The sequence below is a fragment of the Rattus norvegicus genome, chromosome 3 (assembly GCF_021556685.1).
Source record: "Rattus norvegicus strain SHRSP/BbbUtx chromosome 3, alternate assembly SHRSP_T2T, whole genome shotgun sequence".
NCBI classification, from domain to species: domain Eukaryota; kingdom Metazoa; phylum Chordata; class Mammalia; order Rodentia; family Muridae; genus Rattus; species Rattus norvegicus.
The window spans coordinates 116,032,591-116,057,794 of record NC_141536.1 but is presented as its reverse complement, the minus strand read 5'-3'; the positions used below and the strand labels follow the sequence as shown (position 1 = coordinate 116,057,794).

The 25,204-nt window shown below is 46.0% G+C and overlaps 1 protein-coding gene across 6 annotated transcripts in view; it reads right to left on the bottom strand.

Annotated features, from left to right (window-relative positions):
• The window catches only part of Ttl (tubulin tyrosine ligase), a 29,628-nt gene extending 4,996 nt beyond the window's left edge, over positions 1 to 24,632 (bottom strand). The window contains exons 1-6 of one of the 6 annotated variants that reach the window (XR_015681084.1): positions 24,276 to 24,632; positions 21,724 to 21,802; positions 14,083 to 14,315; positions 8,806 to 8,941; positions 7,757 to 8,026; positions 2,466 to 2,767 (exon numbers count right to left, since the gene is read on the bottom strand). Coding sequence is in view for 2 of the 6 variants with exons in the window: in NM_138536.2 (NP_612545.2) it covers positions 2,624 to 2,767; positions 7,757 to 8,026; positions 8,806 to 8,941; positions 14,083 to 14,315; positions 21,724 to 21,802; positions 24,276 to 24,432 (1,019 nt within the window). In the remaining 4 variants the exon portion in view is untranslated. 6 annotated transcript variants of the gene reach the window in all.
• Positions 24,633 to 25,204: the final 572 nt, after the last annotated feature.

Sequence of the window (25,204 nt, the reverse complement as noted above, 5' to 3'; positions counted from 1 at the left end):
GCATAAAGCTGGACCTAATATAAAGAAATCTTTCGCATCTCAGCATTGTATTACCACCTAACAGAGACAATTTAAAGATATCTCTACTTAATTAAAACCCACGTCACTGTCAATCAGGTGAGTGCTGAGCTGGTGGGACGGCCCAGTAGGCAAAGGCGCAGTGCAGCCAGCTTAAGTGTGGCCGCCTGAGTTCAGTCCCTAGCGTCCATGTGAAGGCGGAAGGAGAGAACTGACTCCACGAAGTTACCCTCTTGACATCACGCACATGCTAAGACACATGTGCTCCTATACACACAATAATAATAATAAAGAAAAGGGGCTGGGGATTTGGCTCAGTGGTAGAGCGCTTACCTAGGAAGCGCAAGGTCCTGGGTTCGGTCCCCAGCTCCGGAAAAAAAAAAAAAAGAACCAAAAAAAAAAAAAAAAGAAAAGGATCAGGTGAGCGGAAAACACTGTTAGCCAGGAAGAGCAAACACTGTTTGCTCATTCAGAGAAAATGTACAGAGAACTGTGTGGCAGGCACAGAGCCAAGCTCAAAGATTCAAAAGCCACCAAACAAACAAACAAACGAACTCAACCCAACCCAACCAAAGCAAAGCTGGAGACACCATGGTGTGAACGTTCCATGGAGACACAAAGCCCAGCTGATGCGATGAAAGAAATCCTAACGCTCTGGATAGACGACATGGAGCTCCTTCAGGGAAGGCCTGAGTGAGGGGACAGGGACTCCACAGGAAGGCCACAGAAGCACAAAGACCTACAGCGGATAAGAGCTGTCATAAGGAATAGCGTCTTTGGTGGGTGGGAGAGGCGAGGTGGCAGCATTGTCACGGGGAAGGGGGTGTGGTTTCTATTTTCTCTCTCAGGCTGCTCTGGGAAGGAAGGATTTTATGGGGGTGGCGCAGAAGCAGAAACCCAGTGAGGAGGCTCTTTGCAAAAGTTCCCCCAGTGATGGAAGGAATCGGACACAGAGGGACAGAAGACCAAGGAGGCCAGAGGCAGAGTCTACGGGACCCATGTGCTGAGCTGAGGGTTCCCGTGGAGGGAGATGGCAGCCCCTCCATTTCCCTAGCCATGGAAGGGTCTGCAGAGGAGGGAGAGGGGTGGGTGTTCCCCATAGACTCACAGGCATCCTCACAGGACCCGGGGAAGGCAGGTGCACACAAGGGTCTAGATTCAGAAGCTGCACTAATTTGGTGGCTTTATTATGAAGTTTAACAAGAACACATACAGGGGAAGTAGACCAGAAAAGGCCCAAGGCCACCCAGCACCAGAACCTGAGATCCTTGGTGAGGAAGAGAGACTCCAGCTTGCTCAAAAAATTCCCTAGTCAGCCCCGTCTGGTCTTCAAGGGCCTGAAGCCAAACAGAAGGAAGATTCTGAAGAGGGAGGTGGTCTCCTCCAAAGCTGCCACAAGGAAGTGAGGACGTAAAGCTGGGAGAGTCATCGTTTCTAAGAATGCTTCCCGGAGGAAGATAGGACAGCCCTGCAGTCCAAGGGGCTGGTTCATGAAGGGTGCAGGGTGTGTGTGTGTGTGTGTGTGTGTGTGTGTGTGTGTGTGCCCCACAGCCATGTGGGGAGGAGGCATGGGGCTTGAAGAGGGTGGGCAGACATCAGGAGGGAAGGATGGAGCAGAGCACCCTGGAGCCATGAGTCTTTGATAGAAGGGGCAAGAGGAAACAATGCAGCACAAAGCAAGGTCCCTGTGTCCCCTGAGCAGTCTCCCCATTGTCTTTGGGGAGACCGAGCCTTACATCCTAGCTCAGACCCGACTGTGCTACCACCTGCCTGAGAAGCCCTTGGACGTCACAGTCTCTCACTCACAGGCCAGCTTACTCAATTAGTCTCGTGAACATGACAGTGCCAGGGCTTCTCTGATGGTTTAGGGTGTGTGTGTGAGTGTGTGTGAGTGTGTGTGCGCACGCGTGTGTGTGTGTAAGTGTGTGTGAATGTGTGTAAGTGTATGTGAGTGTGTGTGTGAGTGTGCGTGTGTGAGTGTGCGTGTGTGAGTGCATGTGTGAGTGTGTGTGAGTGTGTGCACGCGTGTGTGTAAGTGTGTGTGAATGTGTGTGTAAGTGTATGTGAGTGTGAATGAGTGTGTGAGTGTGTGTGAGTGTGCGTGTGTGAGTGCATGTATGAGTGCGTGTGCGTATGTGTGTGAGTGTGTGTGCATGAACATGTGCGTGTGAGTGTGCGTGTGTGTGTGTGTGCATGTGTGTGCGAGTGTGTGTGTGTGTTAGGAGGTGTTTCCGTTTTTGTTGTTTTAGAGGCATGATCTCATTCATACATCCTGGGCACAGGCCTTACTGTATAAACCCAGGATGGCTTTGAACCCACAGCAATCCTCCTGCCTCAGCCTCTCTAGTGCTGAGATTACAGGTCTAACCTACCATACCCAGCTTAGGTTTATTTGAATCCCCAGTATCATAAAACCACAGGGAGATGGCTCAGCTAAGCGCTCCTACCAGGCAGGGCTGGTACATTGATCATGTCTCCCAAAGGACTCCTCTCACTGTGACAGTGCTTTCCCAACAGCCATCAAAGGGTCCATGCTCGAACCTGTCAGACTACCCAAGGTGCACACCCAACTTCTGGTTATCAACACAGGCAGGATTGGGCTTACTGGGCACACGCAGGGGCACCGTTGACCTCAATGAGCCAGACTTTCAGCTCCTCATCCACCATGAAGTCAAAGCCAAGGAGCTGGAAGCTCTGGTAAGGGAGGTGCTTGGTGCTGATGGCGGGCTCCACGCTCATGAGGCAGCTCCTGTGAGGAGGAAGGAGGAAGGACACGTGAGACTATGCCGAGACCCCATCCCATGTGTGCATAGGAATCAGTTTCAACTTAATTGTCTTTTAAAATGGATGACTTTACCAACAGATTATTCAAGAGAAGGCTACTTATCAAGTGACTTGTTAGGGACACACGCGATCATCCCTGTTCTTCCAAGTCAAAGCTGCTCGCTTAGGCCCCACCACTGGCAGCTCAGCACCAGGTCACTGTGAATCCCCATCAGTGCAGATGCTGCCGCCGCCGCCGTCTATGAGAATTACCAGATGGCCAGTGAGCCCCAGACATCTGCCTGCCTCTGCCTCCCCAGGGCTGGGGTGCCAAGCCATCACCCAAGGCTCTATTAGACATGGAAGCTGGGGATGAACCTGGGACCTCATGTTTACCCAGCAGTGATGTTATTAGCTGAGCCAGCACCCCAGGCCACATCCTTGTACTTTGCCTCGTGAAGAGTGGACTGGCACTTGGTAACGCAGGAGTTACAGAAGAATGCTAGGCATGGGGACTGGAGAGATGGCTCAGTGGTGAAGAGCACTGACTGCTCTTCCAGAGGTCCTGAGTTCAATTCCCAGCAACCACATGGTGGTTCACAACCATCTGTAATGAGATCTGATGCCCTCTTCTGGTGTATCTGAAGACAGCTACAAGTATACTCACATACATAGAAAAACTCTTCAAAGAATTCTGGGCAGCATTGGTTTCTCTTGCTAGCTCCAGATTTGCTGCCACCTACTGCTAATGGAACATTTAAGATTACAAGTATTCAAACTAAATACTGAAATCTATCACCTTTTAGCACCAACCACCATTTTTTTTTTAATTAGAAGATTTTTAATAACAGCAAGAAGTGAACATTGAGACTTCAAACATACTGAAGAAACAGAGGAGGTGTAAAGACAGGCCAGGTCTACTGCCATACTACCCTGAACATGCCCAGTCTTGTCTAAAAACGGGCCACAATCTCAGACACAGTTGTTTTTGAGGTAGGGTCTGGCTATGTAGCCCAGGCTGGCCTAGAGCTCAGCAGGTTTCCCTTGCACTTAGTGGCAAGCCTCAGCTGACTCCTGAGGCTTATAGAGGTACACAACTGCACTTTCAAATGTGTAGTTTCCTTCCCTACTGAGTAGGAGAAACAGTACCTGCTCCTGCCTAGCCTTCAGACTGTTCATAGAGATGATTATATAAGATATTCAACATGGCCTCTAGGTAGTCCTGACTGTGCTGGAACTCACATGTAGACCAGGCTAGCTTTGAACTCACAGAGATCCTCTGGCCTCTGACTCCCAAGTGCCGGGGTTAAAGGTCTATGTCACCAGCTAAATGTGTAGCCCAGGCTGGTCTTGAACTCGTGACCCTCCTGCCAGTGCCGCCTTCAGCAAATCTAGAGTATACCACCACAACCAGGTCTAGGCATCATTTAATAAATGTAATAAACATTGCTCTAATGAACTAGCTGTCACTGATTCTTTACCATTGATGCCAATAAACATGTGTTACTTAGGAGTTAAAAAAATTAGTAAGATGGGAAAATGGGGATGGGGCATGACCATAGTATGTTAAAAGCATGTATGAAAGTGCCACCACAGTTTCATTTTATACCAACAATACCTGCTAATAACCCATGTCTATGGCACAGCTGTGATCCTGGCACTGGAGACACTGAGGCAGGAAGATCTAGGACTCAAGGACAGTCTGGATTGTGTAAGTTTTCATCTCAAAACAAACAATGGGCTGGAGAGATGGCTCAGTGGGTAAGAGTAGGCGCTGTTCCTCCAGAGGACCCAGGTACAGTTCCTAGCACTCATGTTGGGGCGGTTTACAACCACCTGTAACTCCGGCTCCAAGAGATTCGGTGCCCTGCCCTGGCCTTAGCCAGTAACTCAACACACATGGCATACACAGACAAATAAAAAATCTTAAAAAAGAAAACAAAACAAAAACCTAACAGCACCCAGGGAGACAGAGGCAGGTGGATCTCTGAGTTCAAGGCCAGCTTGGTCTACAGAGTGAGTTCCAAGTCAGCCAGGACAGCACAGACAAACCCTGTCAAATAAATAAATAAACAGACAGACAAACAGATAAATAAATAAACAAACAAAAACTCACAAATAAAACCAGGGAGGGGGAGGGAAGAAAAGGTATTCTATCCAACATTTTAAAGCATTTTCTCTACAAAGAAATACTTTGTTAGGTTTTTTGTTTCTGTTTTTTGTCACTGTTTTAGATACAGAGTGCCACTGTGTCCCTGGTTGCCTGGGATTCTCTATATAGACAAGGCTGGCCTCGAACTCAGAGATTCATCTGCAGCGGATGGGAGTGAGCTTATTTAGATTATACAATACATCTGGCCATTGTTACTTGTTTATGTGCCTCTATGGGAGACACGTTTTTCTCTTGTGTGGCTTTCCTTGTGATTGTACACTATCCAGGAGACTCCTCCCGCCTCTCAGATATTGTCTGATTCGCTGAACAGAGATGACTGTTGCATGAGACACTAAGTCTTGTCCGCCAAGACCTGTCCACTCCATTCTCCCTGTTTCTGGTGCCTCAAGATCGGCAAACACACCACTATGCCTGGCTCATTTAAAAGTGTTTTGATTAAAGTATATTTAAAATATGATATTTTTTTTTTTTTTTGGAGCTGAGGACTGAACCCAGGGCCTTGCGCTTGCTAGGTAAAATAGGAAAATTTTTAAAGGAATTATTTATTATTTATTTTATGTATGTGAGCGCACTGTCGCTGCCTTCTGACCCGCCAGAAGAGGGCACTGGATCCCATTACAGATGGTTGTGAGCCACCATGTGGTTGCTGGGAATTGAACTCAGAACCTCTGGAAGAGCAGCCAGTGCTTTTAACTGATGAGCCATCTCTCCAACCTCTAAAATATGATAATTTTTAAAAGTCAGAAATTTAGTGAAAGGGGAGACAAGAGAAAAGGATAAGATAAACGTTGCAATCTGACACACAAAATTACACTTTTTATCTGCTAGGAGGTTAGGATGAATAACTACAGTAAAGGGTTTTCATTATTTGAAGCTGCAGGCAGTGCACCCTTTTTTGACTACAGTGGGCGTCAGCAGGAGGCTGCCTGGGGAAAAGATAACCTAATATCTGTGAGCAACAGTCAGGAGCAGCACCCCTGCACTGCAGGGAGCAGCCAGCAGGGGGCGCGGAAGAGCCCAAGGAAAGGCTCCTGGAGTGGAGATTCCTTCTGAGGACTTTATTTTCTTGGTGTAGGAATTCTAACCATCCTATAACTACCAGGCAAAGTATGGGTCTGAAACATAAGAAACAAGAAGAAAAAAACAAAACAAAACGAAAGATGAACAAAAATAAAATACAAGGCATAAAACCCAGATGTCTGGCAACTGCAGAAGGCACATTTTTGTCGCACCATGGAATAATACATAGTAATAAAGAAAAAAACCTACTGCTTTGTAGATAAATACAGCAATACGATGTCAACAGGAGCTAAGCTTAAAACAGGAGCCACAGTGCAATTCCATCTACACCGTTTAAAATGAGCACCCATGACTCTAGCCATAAAGATGGGAAGGAAAGGCTACCTCTGTCAAGGAATCTTAAGGGAGCTAAAAGGATGCTCTGGGGATGCTGGATTTATTTATTTACTTCCTTATTTGGGGGGCATGGTCTCATCCTATAGCCCAGCCTAGCTGAAGCCCCAAACCCCTGTTGCTTTAGCCTACCAGATACTGGGCTAAAAGGAGTTTTCCTACTATAAATACCTTATATCACAGTTTGTTTCATGGTTAGGTGAGTATGAACATAACCTTCGACTCACTGAGCCACACTTCAGAGCGTTATGCTTCATCGTTTAAAATGATGAGATTTTGTAACCTACCATAAAGAGTACTGAAGTAAAAGCGCCACTCCTAGCTATACTGAGAAATGAAACAAGAGAGAAAAAAAAGACACTAGAAATGAACTCTAAGTCAGGAGCAGGTAAAAACAAACACAAGACTATTAAATATAAGATATGCATACAGGGTCCCTGTGGCCAGCTGTCTTGCTAGAGCAGATGAATTAGTATGCTCTGCGTTCGAGTGGGAGACCCCAGTATATAAGGTGCAGGCTGGGCTCCACCCATTCAAGCACACATGTGAACTCACACATGTGCACAGGCACCTACACATACATGTCTGAGCACATATGCAAACACACACACCACACATATCCACTCCTGAAAAAATAAATAGAAATAAAAGTGAAACCACGCAATGTCCTTATGGCCATAATGGAATTAGGAAAAAAAAAATCTACCAACACGTAGTTAATAAGCAAAATGTTTTAGATCACACACTGACAGGATGTAAGCATTAAGGAAAATAAAAAGATTTTGATATGATAAAAATATAAATGTAACTTCATATAATCTGTGGAAAGCAGAGGAAAAAATGAGATATTGAATGGTTTGTTGTTGTGTATGTCTTTCTTTTTTTACTTTTAAATAAGTCTATAATTTTGTGTTAGCCTCAAATCAGTTATCTACCCTTTCACCTTAAGTAACTAGTAGAAGACAAATTAAATGTCTTAAAGAACAGACGGGAGAAGATAACAAAGATAAATAAAGAAGATGGTTAATAAGAGCCAAAGTTGATTTTTTTTTAAAATGATTTAATCTATCCAAGTAAACTAGAGACAAGATGTGAATTATCAAAACCTAGGAGAAATGACGTGACGTTCCCAGATTAATTCTACAGGTCATAATTACAAATGCTCTCGGCCCATAAATTAGGCAACCTAAGGAGGACAATTCCCGGGGTTGGGGATTTAGCTCAGTAGTAGAGCGCTTGCCTAGCAAGCACAAGGCCCTGGGTTCGGTCCCCAGCTCCGGAAAGAAAAGAAAAAGGAAAAAAAAAAAGAAAGACAATTCCCTAAAAGGCACAGACACCCCAAGTTCCTTCAAGAAGAAACATAAACCAGGAAGGTTACAATGAACCTACCTTATTATGTGTTTGATTTGCAGCAAGATGCTATTTTCTAGGGTAATGTTCAGAGCGCTTGTTAGGTACTGATTGAACTCTTCGAAGAACATTTCGTTCCCTTCTTCGTATTTCCCATAGTTCTTTGAGTACTCTTTCTGAATGCAGTGATTGGTCAGATGGCAGGTCTTATCTTGGAAGTTATCAACATGATATGGTTCTGAAGCAGTTCGAAGCACACCCTCTCTGTAGAGGTAGATGTTATACTGGTGGTCAACCAGGACCCAGCTTCTGCAAGCCAACAGACAGCTTATTCAGATACCTGGATTTTAGACATCACCTCCACACCTTTATCTATCTATCTATCTATCTATCTATCTATCTATCTATCTATCTATCTATCTATCTATCTATCTATCTACTATCTATCATCTATCTATCTATCTATCTATCTATCTATCTATCTATCTATGTATTATCTATCTATCTATCTATCTATCTATCTATCTATCTATCTATCTATCTATCTATCTATCTATCTATCTATCTTTAAGTCCTACTGTGAGGCCCTGGCTGGGTTAGAGACTTCCTTTGAAGATATCTGCCTGCCTCTACCTCCTGTGCCAGGATCAAATGTGTGCGACCACCTGACACACACCTTGACTATTTGTAGGCACAGTACGGTATAGAAAAGGAGAAGGTTCTAAAGTTATATACGGCAAGTCATAAGTTAGCCAAAATAATGGCTTAGCACCAGGAAGAGGCCAATGAAGTATTTCCCCATAAAAGAGAGACTTGTGTTCCTTGTAAAAACAGGCACTTTTGAAGGCTATGGATGTGTCTGAGGTTAATAAATGATAACTCCACTTGCCATGCTTGCCTTCTGGTATCTTGACCAGCACCATAATCTAAGTAAAGTTTTCTGGACAGGAGAACTGAAAGAAGCAGCAGCAAGGCTGAGGGGCTCGCCACTCTCACGTGGCAAATGCTCCTTCCCAGTCAGATCACCTCACGACACCCTACCACCCTGAAAAGATGACGGAAATGGCCGCTGGGACTCTGAACATTACCGAATGTCAAACTTGCGGTGACCGGGCTCGAGGAGCAGAGGGTGCTCGAGGTATTTCTGGATCACGTGCACTTGGCCCTGGTTGTCTATAAAATCCAGAAGCTCTGACGCCTCTGAGGAGATGAGGATGCCTTCGCCTGCAAACAAAAGCAACATGGACACTAGCCCAGCTCCTTCCAAGAGGGACAGCTCCTGACCAAAGCCAGACAAATGCACAGAGGGCTTCAATGGCCTGTTCCTCCAACCAACTGCCCGACCTCCCTCCCTCCCGCCTGCCATCTCCCACCCTCTCCAGGGTCATCCCATTAACTTCTCCATAGCGTGTTCTCATAATACTAACTTACGAAGTGTCAGGTTTGCTTTTTTTTTTTTTTTTTGTTCTTTTTTTCGGAGCTGGGGACCGAACCCAGGGCTTTGCGCTTCCTAGGTAAGCGCTCTACCACTGAGCTAAATCCCCAGCCCCGAAGTGTCAGGTTTTTAAGTAAGCTTATTTATTTTTCGTGAGTATGTGTATGTGCCATGCTGCCTGTGTGGAGGCCGAAGGAAGTGGTTCTCTTCTTCCACCACGTGGGTTCTGTGGAATTAAACTCAGGTCATCGGGTTTGGCGGCAAGCACCTTTATAGCTAAACTATATCTCTGGCCCAAAATTTTAGTTTTATAGATGCAGTTTCTGGGTGGGTTAAGATATCACTGTCACTAGGTACCAGTTATAATAAGAATTATGGTCTGTGATCACCAAATTCTCTTCTAAGATGACGCCCTATGGAAATGCCAGGAAGGCAAGGAAGGACACCAGAGCAACGGGGCGAAGGCACGGCCATAAAGCAGCAGCATGCCCTGCAGCAGGTAGACTGAAGGACACAGCCCATCAACTAGGACAAGCGGCATGGCCTAAAACAATTTAATTGAGATACAACACACTCGAAAGTCCAGCCTTGTGAAGCATTCAAACCGATGGCTTTTAGTATCCTTAAGAGTCCCTCAACTGTCATTAGACTCTATTGTTAGAGCATTTCATATCCCCCACTCAAAATCCTGTAGCCATCTCTCCTTCCTCGTCCCAGCTCCTCACAACTCCTAACTGCTGTAACTATGGATCTGTCTCTTCCTCACATTCCTATGAACTCCATCACATGGTACAGGCCACTGGTGTCTTCGTGGTGCACCAAGTTTTTAAAAGAGGCTTCACAGAGCAAGCTTTATTTTGACGAGGTTTAATTTCTCAGTCCTTGATCTTATGGATTAACACGTACTGGTATCGTGTTTAAGGTTTCTTTGCCAGCCTCTTGCCCGATTTTACTTTTATCACCTACATGAACTACGAAGTGGATTTGGCTTGATGTATGCCGGTGGACGGGTTCATGTTTCTTTCTGTGGCTGTGTATTGTATATGGACCACTTGTTGACGTGTTTATCTGTTTATTTTTGCATGTGTATAAGTATGCGATAGGCAGGTGTGCACGAATGTTTCTGTATGGGGGTGCACGTGTGCATGTCAGTACACATGTACCGTGTGTGTGCATGTATGCAGGGGCTTGGGGTTGATGCTGGGTGTCTTTCTCAAATTGCTCTTCTTGACCTTATATAATTTAGATGGGGTCTCTGGCTGAAACCAGAGCTTGCCATTTCAGCTGGCCCAGCAAGCCAGCTAGGTCCAGGGGGCCCTTGCCACCAGGCACCAAGATAGCAGGAGGACTGCCCACCTGGCTTTTACATAGGTTCTGGGGATCTGACTTCTGCTCGTCATGTTTGCACAGCACGTGCTTTACCCAATGAGCTGTCCTCGCCAGCCCTGTCTTTTATTGACAGTTGCTAGTGTTGTCAATGAATCACCTGGGAAAACAGGCCTCTGGGCACCGAGTGCAGGGAGATTATCTTGAATACATTATCTGACGGGAGAAGACACAACTAAATTGTGGGTGCGACCATATCCCGGGCAGGGGATTCTGCACTGTGTGGATAGAAAGGGATGATGGAGACGCATGCAACCCTGCTCTCTTCTTCAGACTGCAGAGGCAACGTGACCAACTGCTTCAAGCTCCTGCTCTCCTGACTTCCTGGCCTAATGGAACTGCGCCTTGAACTGTGAGCTGAACTTAACCCTTCCTCCCTTACGCTGTACGGCCAGGTCATTTCATCATAGCAGGAGGAAAAGAAATGAAGACAAATGCCTTTCGCCTGTCAAATATCAGGTGGACAGATACGTTGGGATCTACTTTTGAGTGTTGAGTCCTGCTTTGTGGATCCATGCTTCTGTCCCTCTAACGTACTGCAGTGTCCTGGTCACTACAGCGACGCGGTGTGTCTTAACGTCACCTAATGAGTAGAGTGAGTGATTCTTCTTCATCTTTTTCAAGACCATTGAACATGCTCTATGGCTTGTGTCTTTTCATGTGGATTTGAGAAACTTTATAGGAAAATCCTGCTGCTTTCTTAACTGGGATCCCCGTAAACCTGCGGACTAGTTTAGGTGAGCCGACATCCTTCCTCCGCTGAGTTCTACAGCCCACGGACACAGCCTGCCTTCACTCTGCAGGGGCTCTCCGACCTTGTTCCTGACCCTCCTAGCACTTCTGGCCTCTTGAACCTACACACCTACACCTTAGCATCTCGTACTGACTGGGCTGAAGGACAAGTGCGGTTGTGTTTTAATTTTGCTTTCTTTGTGTCTTTGTATGAAAGACCAATGGACCACGGAGGATGAAGCAGGCCTTGCCCATTTATGGAGAAAGGCAATAAAAACTAAAAGCAATCACGTGATGAGAGTTAACTCCTCTATTTTCCTTGGCTGTGTCTGTTACACTCACTATATGTTATGGGTTGCCCTGATGCTGTCTGTATTCTAAAGTTAATTCTGTTTCCTCAAGAGGGGCTGCCTGTCCCGATGAGGAGTAGATCACAAACTCAGGTGATTTCACGTGAAGCTATGTTGTTTCGTGTTTCCTGTATGTTCAGGTATATTTAAGTAGTTTTCAGATTCTGACGGGGTTGGAGACTAGTTATAGCCTCAGAGTCAACACGAGTTGTTTCGCATTGAGAGAGATGATACAGATTCGAGAGAATGGTTCTCAGATGGTAATACAAGCTAAAACAAGAACAGAATTCAAGTATAAAACTGTAGCTTTTTAAGTTAAGATAGATGGTAGAGTGCTTTATCTAAATGCACATGACGGACTCGGTGTTGAGTGTATCTTATACTTAATAATTTGCATGGCTGTGTTCAATTTATATCTGGAAGACAAGAGCCTTTTAACTGGACAAAAAGGGGGAATGGTTGCCTTGGTGTTGTTGGAGTTATTAGTAATACACATAACGGCCATGTGTTCATTCTATTTATTTCATTGTTTAGTCCCCACCCTGCTAAATGCTAACATGCACCACTCATCTTCTCAAGCCTTAAAACAAAAGTCTTCAAAATGTTATTCTCTGTTCACCACTTCCTGCTGTGGGGTCCCCTCTGTCCTGCCTCAGTGGGGCCCAGGAACCAATGAGTCCTCCCAGCAGCCTCCCGGCTCTTGGACCACAGTCTAGAATACTATAGATACCTGATTCTCCTCCAAGTCCCCAGTTTATGACAAGAACCAAACTAAAAGATAGTACTTAAGACGGAGTTACAAGAAAGAACCAGAAGCAAGCGAGGCCCCTGGCTTCTGGCGAGAGTTCACTTCACCCATTTTTGGGAGATTCCCAGCGATGCCTTCCTGTCCTATGATTGGTGGAAAAGAAGTTGAGGTACAGTTGACCAAGGGCAGATGGTCTGTCAAATCATAAAAAATAGATTCAAGATGCAATGGTTTTAAAAAGAGCGCATGATGGTAGTTCTGGGGAGACCGTTGGTCATTACACTAGGAGCTTTCTCCTGAGCCTAAGCCTGAGTTGATTATGAGCCTTATCCCTTTCTGGACATCCATTCCACACATGTATCAAGTGCATGTGTGGAAGATACAGAAGCAAACGAGACAGAGTCTGTGTTCATGTGGGGCTTCTAATGTGTGGTGGGGAGGGCCAGGATTTGTGACACAGTCATGGGAAGACGCTAACAACACAGGTTAAAGATACAGAAAGTAACGGGCATGGGGCCATTTTAGACCAGAAGAGCCTCCTCTCACAAGGCAATGTCTGCTGATGGAGACACACCCCAGGTATAGAGGCAAATTTATCTATTTTGAGGGATCCAAGGCAGTTTTTGTGTCTACGGCACAGTGAGCAAGGGCAAGAACAGGAGATGGCTTCAGAGATACTGGGAAGTGTCCAATGCCGGGGTGAGGGGAGGTGGGGTAGGGGTGGAGCGGGGAGGCTCCCATCAAGACTCCAGAGCCATCCTAAACGGATCAGGAAGCAACATAATAAGATTTGCGTTTTTAAATCCTTACTGTCTGGCAAGATGAGAGCTGGCTGAGGGCCACATCGCAGCAACTGGCCAGAGACTGGTGGCTTTGACCCAGAAGGGGAGTGTTAGAAATATAAGAACCTCATTCCAAACATATTTTGAAGGTAGCCCTGGCATGACATTAATGTACTTGGTATAGATTATAAAGAAGAGGAGGAATCTGAGATTTGAGACTTCAAAGGCTGGGTGAATGGGGGATCATTCCCCAAGTGGGAAATGTGGAGGAGCAGGCTGGGTGCACAAGCTGAAAAGAATGCGGAAAGCTCTGTGCCAGACACTCTGCACTTGTAATCCCTTTAGAGACAGTGAGTGTCCCACTGACTGCAGAGCTTAAAGTGAAGACTCAGGCAACAGACACTGGGAGGCTCCACACGGCCTTGAAAGGGCTGGACTAAAGTCCAGTAGGTAGAGGATTGGCCTTGCATCATAAGCCTTGGATCTCATTCCCAGAACCCAATAAAACCAAGCACAGGAGTGCAAGCTTGCAACCCTAGCACTCGGGCGGATGGAAACGGCAGGGTCGGGAGTTTTCAGGTCATCACTAGCCGGCCTAGGCTGTATGAAAACCTATCTCAAAAAAAAAAAAATCCTTCTTTCAGAATAAAAACTGGACACAGTCTTCTGACGGTGATGATTCTGTGTGGACATCAGTAGGGACTGGTGAAATGGCTTGGTGGGTTCCGGGCCCTGGCTGCCAAGCCGAAAGATCTGAGTTCAATCCCTGGGACCCACATGGTGGAAGGAGAGAATGACACCAGAAGGATGTGCTCTGACCTCTACCCCACCCTCGAAGCAAAGAAACGAAACAGCTTTGAAACCTAATGTGCCACCGAACGGCACCCAGGAAGATGCTGCGGGTGACAGAGAGCACAGTATTGCTAACTTACCTTTGGCACCAGCTGATGACTTTGCAATCCAAACGTTGCCTTCCCCGTCCTCTTTCTTTCTGTTATAAGAAGCCAAGAAGAATTCTCTCTCATCTGTCCTGGAGTTACTGACCGGAAGCTGGATGCCATTCTGCGCTGGAGCGACTGGCGTCTTGAGGTTAGTTGGATAAATCACATAGGACTCGGGGAACCATGAGCAGGACTCAGACAGTTCCGGACTGGTCTTGACTAGCCTGGCAGATGACAGCGGGGTCAGTGTCTGTTCTCAGTGAACTGTCACCTTGCTCAGAAAAGCCAATGCTTCCCCCGCAAAGCTTTCCCAGAAGCTAAGACCCAGTCAGGAGCCTCCAAGGACAGGCCTCTAATGCATCACACTGTCTGGTGTGGTTCCAAAGCCAGGTCCTGGGTGGGCTGGGAGTGTAGGGTCCAAGGTTTAATTCTCACCACCACGTAAACCAGACTTGGTAGTGCACGCCTATAATCTTGGTATTTGAGGGGAACAGAAGTAGTAGGGTCAGAAGCTCAAGGTCTGGAGATCAGCATAAAGGACAAGAGACCCTGGCTCAAAACAAGCAAAGAAATAACAAAACAACAACAAAACCCACGAGAAATGTATCTCTCTAAAAACTCAGTGTAGCCCTACAATGACGCCTTTCAACCAATGCTATACTAGCTACAGTGTAGCCCTGCAATGACGCCTTTCAACCAATGCATTACCAGCTACATCCAAACAAAAACAGCAGCACACCCTTAGTCCCAGCACTGCCAGGCAGACGCAGGCAGATCTCTAGAGTACAAGACTAGCCTGATCTATAAGGGGAAAAAAGTGAAAAGACAGGAAAATATTTGAATAACTAGCATAAATACCATCTTAGTCTAGCTGGAGAAAAATCTAGGGGTAACTTCTTAGCCTATTCACTACTCAACCTAAGTCATCCAGACACTATTTTTAAGTGTTCTATTTCTTGATTTTTAGCCCAGACTCTTACCCTGACAGGATAAAGAAAGAATCTTTCCAATGGGACACAGGACAGGAGCAGAGCTAAGGAAATGCCTTCTGCTCCTAAAATGGCATACACCACAGAAGATAATAAATACCAGGCCCTGGGGATGGCACATAACCACAAGGGATTCCCAGCACACCAGCTCTCCCATCACTGCCAGACCCTCACAAATGCATAACTGAGTCACAGAGGTGTAAAGTTCCTATATCACAAATGTGCAAGGCCTAGACAGGGCCAAACTCCCAAGTCCTAACTGTCATGTTAAATCCAGCCCCAGGAATCGGAGGCACTGGGGTCTAGCCAGGACAAGCTCAGGCCTCCCGGAAGCTGCTATTCATCCCCACTTAATGTCTAGAACAGAACTACTCATGGGAGTTCTAAAGCAAGACTCATCTACAAAGCCAAGTCTGAGCAAATAGCGAAAACAAGAATACCCCAAACTAAGATTTAAAAAAAATGGCTGGGGATTTTGGTAAATCAGTCGGTAAATGCTTGCTGTGCAGGCAGAGAATCAGGGATTGCTCTCCAAAGCCCACCAAAGCAGCATGTGGGGAGGTGCGTTCACTTCCTCATAGCTGGGGAAGTGGAAGACACACAGATCCCTGGGACTTGCTGGCCAGTCAGCTTAGCCTAGTGTCTCAAAAAAAGATTTTTATTTTCTTTTTCTTTTTTTTTTTTTTTTTTTGGTTCTTTTTTTCGGAGCTGGGGACCGAACCCAGGGCCTTGCGCTTCCTAGGTAAGCGCTCTACCACTGAGCTAAATCCCCAGCCCCAAAGATTTTTATTTTCGAGACACAGTTTCTCTGTGTAGTTGTGGCTGTCCTGGACTCACTTTGTCGACCAGACTGGCCTTGAACTCAGAGATCTACCTGCCTCTGCCTCCCAAGAGCTGGGGTTGAAGGCGTGTGCCACCACACCAGGCAAAAACCTTTTTTTCAAAGGTGAATAGTGACAACTGAGGTTAGTAAGAGTTAGGGTTAGTCTCTGGCCTCAATACATGTTCATCAGCACATACGCAAACATGTTTGCACTCTCTCTCTCTCTCTCTCTCACACACACACACACACACACACACACACACACACACACACACACACATTTAAATAAAACCATTTGAATGGCAAACAGAATTTGAAAGCTTCTTCAACACAAAGAGAACAAGAAATACAAATCAACACACTTTTAGCTTCCGGCATGCTCAGCTCTGTACCACTGTCCCTTAAGGTCATCATGGGTCACATGCAACCACTGAGCATTTGAAGAGTGGCCAGTAAGACTCAGGAAGTAAACTATAAACTGTATCTAAATTTAACCAGAAAACCAATGCACTGTAATAATGTTTTTCTAGCAAGTTCAGCTTTATTGATTTAGCACGATGGCATTCCCTTTATTATTACTGTTTTGCTACCCTCAAGTCACACCCTGGTGTTGTTTCTAGGAGGACACACAAAAGCACTGCTGTTCTATCAAGGAACAACAGATTAATTCAGCTCAAGCAGTGCCTGTTTTCTGTCCATGGATGAAATGTCACGTATGTATTACCCAGTGAACACAGCTAGATATGCACACCATGAGAGGCACGAAATATTTTTCTAGTTTAAAAAATAAATATTGGTGCTGGAGAGATGGCTCAGTGGTTAGGAGCACTGGCTTGTAGGCATAATGTCACAGGGTCTGGGTTCAGTTCTCAGCACCCACATTCTGGAACATCTGGAACATTCTCTTTTGGCCTCCTTGGGTGCTACATGCATGTGGTATACATATGCATGCATGCCAAACTTACTCATTCACATAAAAATAATAACAACAAATATTTTAAAATATAAAAGAAAAGGTGGACTATTAAGAAATTGAAAGAGGGGCAGAGAAGCTAAGAGAATGCCTAGGAGAGTAAAGGGAAAAATGAATAAGTAAATGAAATAATGAGGAAAGGTGTGGCCCTCAGTCATACAAATTCCCAGTCAGTGTCACCTGCTCACTTGTGGTGAAGTGAAATGAAAGAGCGGTCTGTTTGGTAAAGGTAACATTTTCTGTGAAGAAGCAGCAAATGAGAGGTTTTCCCTCCACAGCCAAGAAAGAATTGATGACGTTAGTGCTTGAGATCGTTAAGTACCTACCCAGAACATTCTTTCAAGAATATTTTATTTTACTATATGTGGTGTATGTGTGTATGTCTGTGTGTGTGTCTGTGTGTGTGTCTCTGTGTGTGTCTGTGTGTGTGTCTGTGTATCTGTGTCTGTGTGTGTCTGTGTATCTGTGTCTGTCTGTGTGTCTGTGTGTTTTTCTGTGTGTGTGTGTGTGTGTGTGTGTGTCTGTATGTGTGTGTATCTGTGTCTGTGTGTCTGTGTGTGTTTTTCTGTGTGTGTGTGTCTGTGTGTGTCTGTGTATCTGTGTCTGTGTGTGTGTCTGTGTGTGTTTTTCTGTGTGTGTGTCTGTGTGTGTGTCTGTGTGTGTATCTGTGTGTGTATCTCTGTGTGTGTGTCTCTGTGTCTCTGTGTGTATCTGTGTGTGGGTACCTGTGTGTGTGTGTGTGTGTGTGCGCGCGTGCACACACTTATACACAGATGAATGTATGTGTCAGTGGAAGACGTAGGATCCTCTGGAGCTGAAGCTTAGAGATGATCGTGACCTGCCCTTGTGGGTGCTGGCAACCAAATCTTTTAGTCCTGGATGGGCAGTGTGTTCTCTTAACCACTGAACCATCTCTCCAATCCTTGAACAAAAACATTCTTAGACAATTTTCCCCTTGCAGTGCTGAGGACAGAACCCACGGACTCCCACATCCAGGAAAGCCTTGTACAACTGAGCTACAGTCCTTGGCCTGCCAACAACTTTTTTTTTAACAAGACCTAAACTTGTAACTTCAGTCAGCCATAGAATAGCTATCATTTTTACACAAAGAGAAAACCATTGTACATGGATGGATGATGAAATGAATTACTTTACGGGGAAAAAAAAACTTGAAAAGATGGCGTACTAGCCAATTTTATGTCAATTTGTCACAAGCTGGAGTCATCTGAGGGGAAGGAGCCTCCACTGAGAAAATGACCCTGTGGTAAAATCTGGCTGTAGGGCATTTGTTTAGTTAGTGACCGATGTAGGAGGGCCAGCCTACTGTGGGTGGGGTCATCCCTGGGCTGGTGGTCCTAGGTTATTTAAGAAAGCAGGCTTAGAAACTCATAAGGAGCAAGTCAGTAAGCAGGCCCACTCCACAGCCTCTGCCTCAGCTCCTGCCTCCAGGTCCCTGTCCTGTTGAGTTCCTGTCCTGGCTTCCTTCCATGATCTACTACAAAGTGGAACCATGAGCCAAATGAACCCTTTCCTTCCCAAGTTGCTTTAGGTCATGGGGTTTCATCCTAGCAATAGTAATCCTAACTAAGTTACTTCTCAAGTTTTAGAGTTAATCTCCAAGCAGCCGTTGGCTACAACTCTAACATCAAAAACAAACTGAAAAAAATCTTAAAATATTTCTTTAGTCTTAGATAAGTTATGACAAAAGCAGACAAATTAATACTTTGCTTATACAGAAAAAAACATCGTCAAAGTTCAGCCTAAACCAGTGTTTCTCAACCTTCTTAATGCGGCAACATTATCTGATATTTGGCCCTCAGAGGGGTTGAGACCCACAGGTTGAGAACCACTGGCCTAAACAATGTTGAACTTGTGCTGTAGGTATCTTTTAATATTTTGAATCTGGCAAAGAATTTCGTCTACATGTAAAAATGACTTTGTCATAACAGACAGAACTTCAAGGCTGGGTTAAAATGTGGATTTGTGGGGTGTGAATGTTTCCTTTTAAACTGCATAGCAGCATATGGTACCTACTGGAAACATTTGCTTCCCTGCACCTGACTATACAAACTGGAAACATTTCCTTTCTCAGCTTTCTGAGGCCCACTCTATAAAAAGTATCATGGCTGCAGCTGCTGGAATGGCTCAGGACCCACTTGCAAATGTCATGTCATGATGAATCACCACCAATTCAGGAAACCATTGGGGAAAAAAAATCAAACAGAAGACAGTGAACTTAATGAATGTTCTCTGACGATGGGCTCTGATGGAGAGATGAAAGCTTTTTCCTGTACTAACTCCAACTAATATTTTCTTGAATTAAAGATACTTGCCAAGTCGGTATTTTCACTCAGCAAGCCATTATTTCATTCAATATTTTTTAGTCTTTTAAATGGCAGTTATAAAAAAAAACTCACATAAATTCATATTATACACATATGAGCTAAGTTGACAGCTCAAGGAAGGAAAAAAAGACTTTATGATCTACCCATACAGGTATGATAATATGTATTATCCAACTTCATAACACTTAACAATCATGAATTTTACATATTTTTATCATGTAACAAAATGCAGAAAATTTTTCTTGGAATGATGTTGTGAACGTTAGCTAAGCAAACTAAAAATTTGAAAGTTGCTTTTCGGTAGGTTCAATACCCCTTTAAATCCAATAATAAGGTAATGAGAGGACAGATGGTTGGAACAGTTAATGTGGACATAAGTTTTTCAAACAATATACACTCTGAGGCCATGGCAGTTCATACTGAGCAAAGAAAGCTCTAACTGTACAAACAGAACAGTCTGGCCAGGCATGTCTGAGAGGGCTTCCTGGTGCCTGCACTGGGTTCTATGCTGTACCTTCGACAACCTGTTCTTTCTTTCTGTCACTTCTAGCCCGCAAAATGAGGGAGATCACACTTCTAACTGTCTAGCATCCCTTCAACCCATATACAATCACGGCAGAGGTACACACTGCGAAAGGGAGCCAGCATCTCCAGGAGCTGCTATGGAACCTTGTAGAACACTGGAAGTTGCTGCTAACGGTCACAACAGTCACCCAGCACGGGTCATATCACCATTTTTCAAGATGCCATCACAGATAATTTCCTATGTGACTGTGGGTCAGAGTAGGTACTGCGTAAACCCATTTTCCAGATGGGACACTGGGATTCAGGGTGGTGCTGACCAGGGTAATAGAATTGGTCATGACTCTAGCCCTGCATCCTCTGACTCATTACAGCTGTTGAATATGCAAATATGCAAAGCACCATTATTTTTATAGCATCCTCTGCTTCCTACTTATGAAAGCAGAATTCTACTTTTGTCTTTAATGTGTCTGTGTGGGCGTGCTCACATTCGAATGAGAGTAGGTGGCCACAGTGGCCAGATGAGGCTGCAGATGCCCTGGAGTTAGTCAGAATAATTGTGAGCTGTGTGCTGGGCTCTCAACACAGGTACTTTGACAGAACAGTACATGTCCTCTCAACGACTGAGCCATCTCTCCGGCCTTGGCCTTTTACATTCTAAACACAAAAAGAACACATTACACAAAGACTGCAGCAAGCTTTACTCTGTTTTAGGAGTTGATGCTAAATCATGAAAAGCCATCCCAGAGAAATGAGGAAGATACTAGAACCAGCGCATCCCAAGAAAACAGAAATGCCAGGAGAGCCACCCAACCTCTTAAGTCCAACAGGAACATTAGCAAGAAAAGAGCATTTTGCATGGAATCCCATCTCCCAGTGCCTCTTTACCTGAAGGCTATTTGACTACTCAGACATGCTTTTGAATTTCAGAGAAAGAGCCCAGGAGACCTACCATAGCCCTGATCTTGGGGACAAGACCGAGAGCGTCCACCTGAAAATGGCAATAATAAAAGCAACGAGACTAGGTAGTCACTGCCATTACACCCAAGATGTCAAAGCGCAAACTCCCACGAGGTGCCAGGCCTTTGTGCTGCATCCACTCTTACATGTCACCTGGTTTAAATCTCATAATTGCTTTACGAAGGAGGTATTCAGGCTTAGAGGGATGAAAAGATTTGCCTGTTAATAGGATTCTTCAAAGAGCTGAGGATAACCCCAAGCTGCAGACCCTGGATCTCAGTCACTACACACTGCTCAGTTCTAACTTAGAGCACCATCCTCGTGATACTAGCCACACCCCTATGGGCTCAGGGATGGGTGGTGGAGATGACCATGTTGCACTCTGTCTGAATATCTCAGGGATCCCTAGCTGCCTGAGAGTCTTCTGAGGATGGCTTGCACATTTTTCTACGGAGACCAGAAATGCCTGGCAACTTATTCCACACCCCACCCTTTCCCTACAATTAGAGAGGGTGGAAAAGTTTCTAGATGAGCAAATGCCAAGAAAAAGTAGAACTGCACCTGACTGACACTGTAGCAGATGTTCAGTCACTCTGTCTCAAGATGTGACAACTCTGAGGTGTCTGTCATCCATGTCAGAACACCAAGGGAAAGCTAAAGCCACTGCTTTGCTTGGCTCCTCACTTGCCTTCCCCCCTCCCCCCCACCTTGACTACAGATGGGTTTGCCTTGAAAATCTTCCAAGAAATCACTTACACTAGAACTGCCTTCCTGAGAGCTAGGCTCTGCTTCTAGGGAGCCTCACCTAGGAGGCAGCCGGGCTTTAGGACATACACAGCAACGCCTTAAACTGTAATCAAAGCACCCTAGAGGAGGCCACAGCCCCGCTATCTGTTGGTTTTAAAACAGTAAAGATTTTCTTTTTCTTTACAACAATGCCTTATCTTGGCTTAAGGATGTGCTTCAGGATGAAACCATTTATACAAAACACCAACAACAGAGGTCTTGTGGAACACTTACTTCACTAAGGAAGCTTTGCGGCACAGTTTGTCCGCCCCCCTGTAGTAGTTCACCAGCTGTGCCAGCCCAGGTTCGTGACCTACAAGGAAAGAAGAGACTCAGAAGGGAAACAGCAGGTGCGGAGTGACAGTGTCAGTAGCAGAGTGCACAGGACAGATATATCATACCAGCTTCCCTGTGTCTCACTTGAGGCTCCTTGTCAACCGTGGAGTACTTGTGTTTCTCTGTTCCAAGGCCCCACTCAGTATCTACTCTCAATACTGAAACATGAATACTGACCTGCAGGTCAGCTGTGAGGTGGCTCCCTTTTTCTTATTAGAAGGGCATTGGGTGTTCTCTTTCTCATATCTCCTTGGCCCTTAGCATAGTCCTCTCTGGGCTTAACACACACAAGCTTGCAGTCTGTTGAGCAAGGCTACTTGAACACAGCCACACATCTATCCCCGACCTCACGGTCTGCAAATATCAAAGAAGGCAGCAGAGTATGGCCTATCTACTTCAAGGAGCTTCGAGAAGCCACTAAGAAGTGAGAGAAGGTAGTGGGAAGACCATCAGAAGCCCTGAGAACTTCTCTGTACGTATCCCACAAGGAGACATTTTAATAGTGCTTACTACAGAAATCCTTTTATCCTTCTATCCTGGATGCTTAGAGTGTAGCTTAGCAGTACTGTGCATCCTCGGCAAATATGGGGGCCTTGGGTTCAATCCCCACCTTGGTTCAAGCTCCACAATGATAAAATGAAATAAATACAAATAAATGATTAGAAATAAAATGATACAATACATTTTATTAAAATAAATTTAACCCCTAACAAAATGCTTTGCAACAAAAAGTAAGATTTTTAAAAGAGACTTTGAGTTGGATGTCAACAGTAACAATAATTAATTAATTATCTGGTTTGCACAATCTCCTTGGGGAAGACAGGCCCAAGGCCCTGTTGACCTGGTACCTTCTCATCCCATTGGCCCCAGCCTTCCAGTGCCTGAACCTGACTCTCGGTACTTTCTCCTTGGGTTTTATGCAGCCCACTTTACAGAAGGAGAACTCTCCCAACAGCAAGGGGGTAGAACCATTTTAATTAGAGGATACACCTTTTCCATAAAAATAAAATGTCTGTCGGTCATCTGTAATTGCGTGTTGCCTTCTCAGGACTGAGATCCTGTTAAGGTTTCTACCTGTCAGCACACCAACAAGGCCAGCTATCCCCACCCCAGGCTGAGCAGAGCCTTTTGGTGTGTTCTACCTAAGTTCTTCCCACCTGGGATTGTCAAGTGCCAAGAGGAGTCAGAAAGTCAGGAAGGGAAGCGATAAAGTAAGGAGAAACTCGTCAGCCACTCCTGCACTCCTCTCGGGGAACTTAGTTTTCTGGGACTTTCTATGCTGAGTCCTTCTGGAGGAATCTGGCTACCACAAGGACATCAGTTTCCAAGTACATTTTCTATTCTGCGATTTCTGAGGCTTCCAACCGCCACTCCATGGAGCCACCATGTTAGAGTATAAACTTGTGTAATAATGAAAAGTTGTCCCTGAACTATGTCAGTAAGATTAAGCCTTAACATACTGCATTCCAATTAAGTCATCATATCTTGGTATGACTATAATGTCACCCAAAGGCACTATGTAAGCTCGCCAAATAGCCAGTTAATTCCAAACGAACTGCTTTCAGTGCAGTCTCATCCATCTCTGACCATACCTATTTCTGAAAAACCGCCCCTCTTCAGGACATGGGACATTACTCTCTGGGTGTTCTCTAAGGTAGAGATGCCCCTGTCCCCTTCTGTCCTTGGAATACAAATGATCCTACCCCCAAGTGAAATTCTGTACAAGAACAAGCCACCCAGAGAAAGGCAGGCCCTCCCCAGATGACTATGCAGTGAAGGGACCATGAGACCAAGTTTAAGTGTGTGGATGCTCCTTGAACCCATCAGGCCAACTTCTAGATTACATCATTTAAAGGGGAGTTGCTGTCCCTTCCTACATGAAAGTATGTGGATAGAGTGGTACCAAGTCAGCTTTGGCCGTGTGGATGAGGAGAGCAAAAGTCTCCCAAGATCATGTAAGAAAACATCACTAGATGCACAGTTGCAAATGCACACTTTTGGTGCAGCTAAAGGAAAGGTCTGAAATGGAACAGCTCCCCACCCCCCAACTTCCCTAGAAGCTCCTGCTTTGGGGAAGTCAGTGAATTTTCCCCAAATTCCTTGCCGGTTCATCTGGGCCTCCAGGTAACACAAGCCTCCGTGGTTTCAACAACTGCCCCTCCATGCCCAAACCACACAGGGCGGAATCCTGGGTGGCAGAAAGCTACAAGATGACTGCTGTGGGCCCAAGGAACCAGGCCGACACCCCGGGTGCAGGGATAGGTCACTGTCAGCAGATAGGGCAACCGCACCCAGACTCCGTTCCGAATCCAGCTACCGGTTTAGGTCTTGCTGGACCCGTTTTAGATCTTCTAGGGCGAGCTCGCGCCTGGGGAAGATTAATGACCTTAAAAAACAAAAGCGCTGGCTCTCCGATTCATGCGCGCAGCGGCCACGAGGGAAAGGCTTACCTAGTCTCCCGAAAGGCAGTCGGTTCCTCTCGCCCAGCATCAGGTTGAACCTGGGGTTGTCCCGCCGCAGCCTCTTCCAGTAGCCGGTGGCCAGCAGCAGCCGGGAGACCTCGGCGTAGACGCTGCTATTCTCGTCGCGCACCACGAAGGTGTACATGGCGAAGGGCAGCGCGCCCCGCAGCCGCCACAAGCCGTAGTCCAAGGGACGGCGGCTCCGCGTGCTCACTGCCCCAGCTTCAGTCTCAGTCCCGCTGTCTGCCCAATTCCAGGGCCGCGCCTCCGGATTATCCTAGTGTCTGCCCTGGGCGCCCGCGCCACCGCCCGAGTGGCGAGCGCCACCCGGACGCCGCGCCCACCGCCGGCGCCCCGCCCACGACCGTGATTCCGCGCGGCGCTCGGGGCAGGTCTGCGGGCTGCTGCGGCTGGAGCTCCCAAGCAGGGCCCGCCCCGTCCGCCACTCAGCGAGAGGCCGGTGGCAAGAGGCGCAGATGTAGCTGCAGTAGTAGCGAACTGCGGTGGAGAAACCAAGGGAAATGATTCCAGCTGCGCCATAGCCTGCAAATATCCCTTTCCGACCCCTGTTTGGGTCTTCCACCTAGTTCAAAATCAGATTTGGTGGATGAAACAAAAGATCCAGGCACGGGATGTCGCTCAGTCGGTAGAGTGCCTGCTTAGCTAGCACTGAGCCCTGGGTTCGATCTGAGTACGGTAAAAGCACGCTTCTCATCCCAGCACTAGGTAGAGGAGGAAAGATCGTGTATCCAAGGTCGTCCTCAAGTACTTAGTAAATTCGAGGCCAGCTTGGGCTACACGAAGCCCTGTCTCAAAATAAATAAAAACTGAAATTCTACGGTCCCATCCTGTGTCCAAGTGAAGCCCTGCTTCCCTTCCGATCTGTTCCCCGGGGGGGGGGGGGGGGGCTGTCAAAC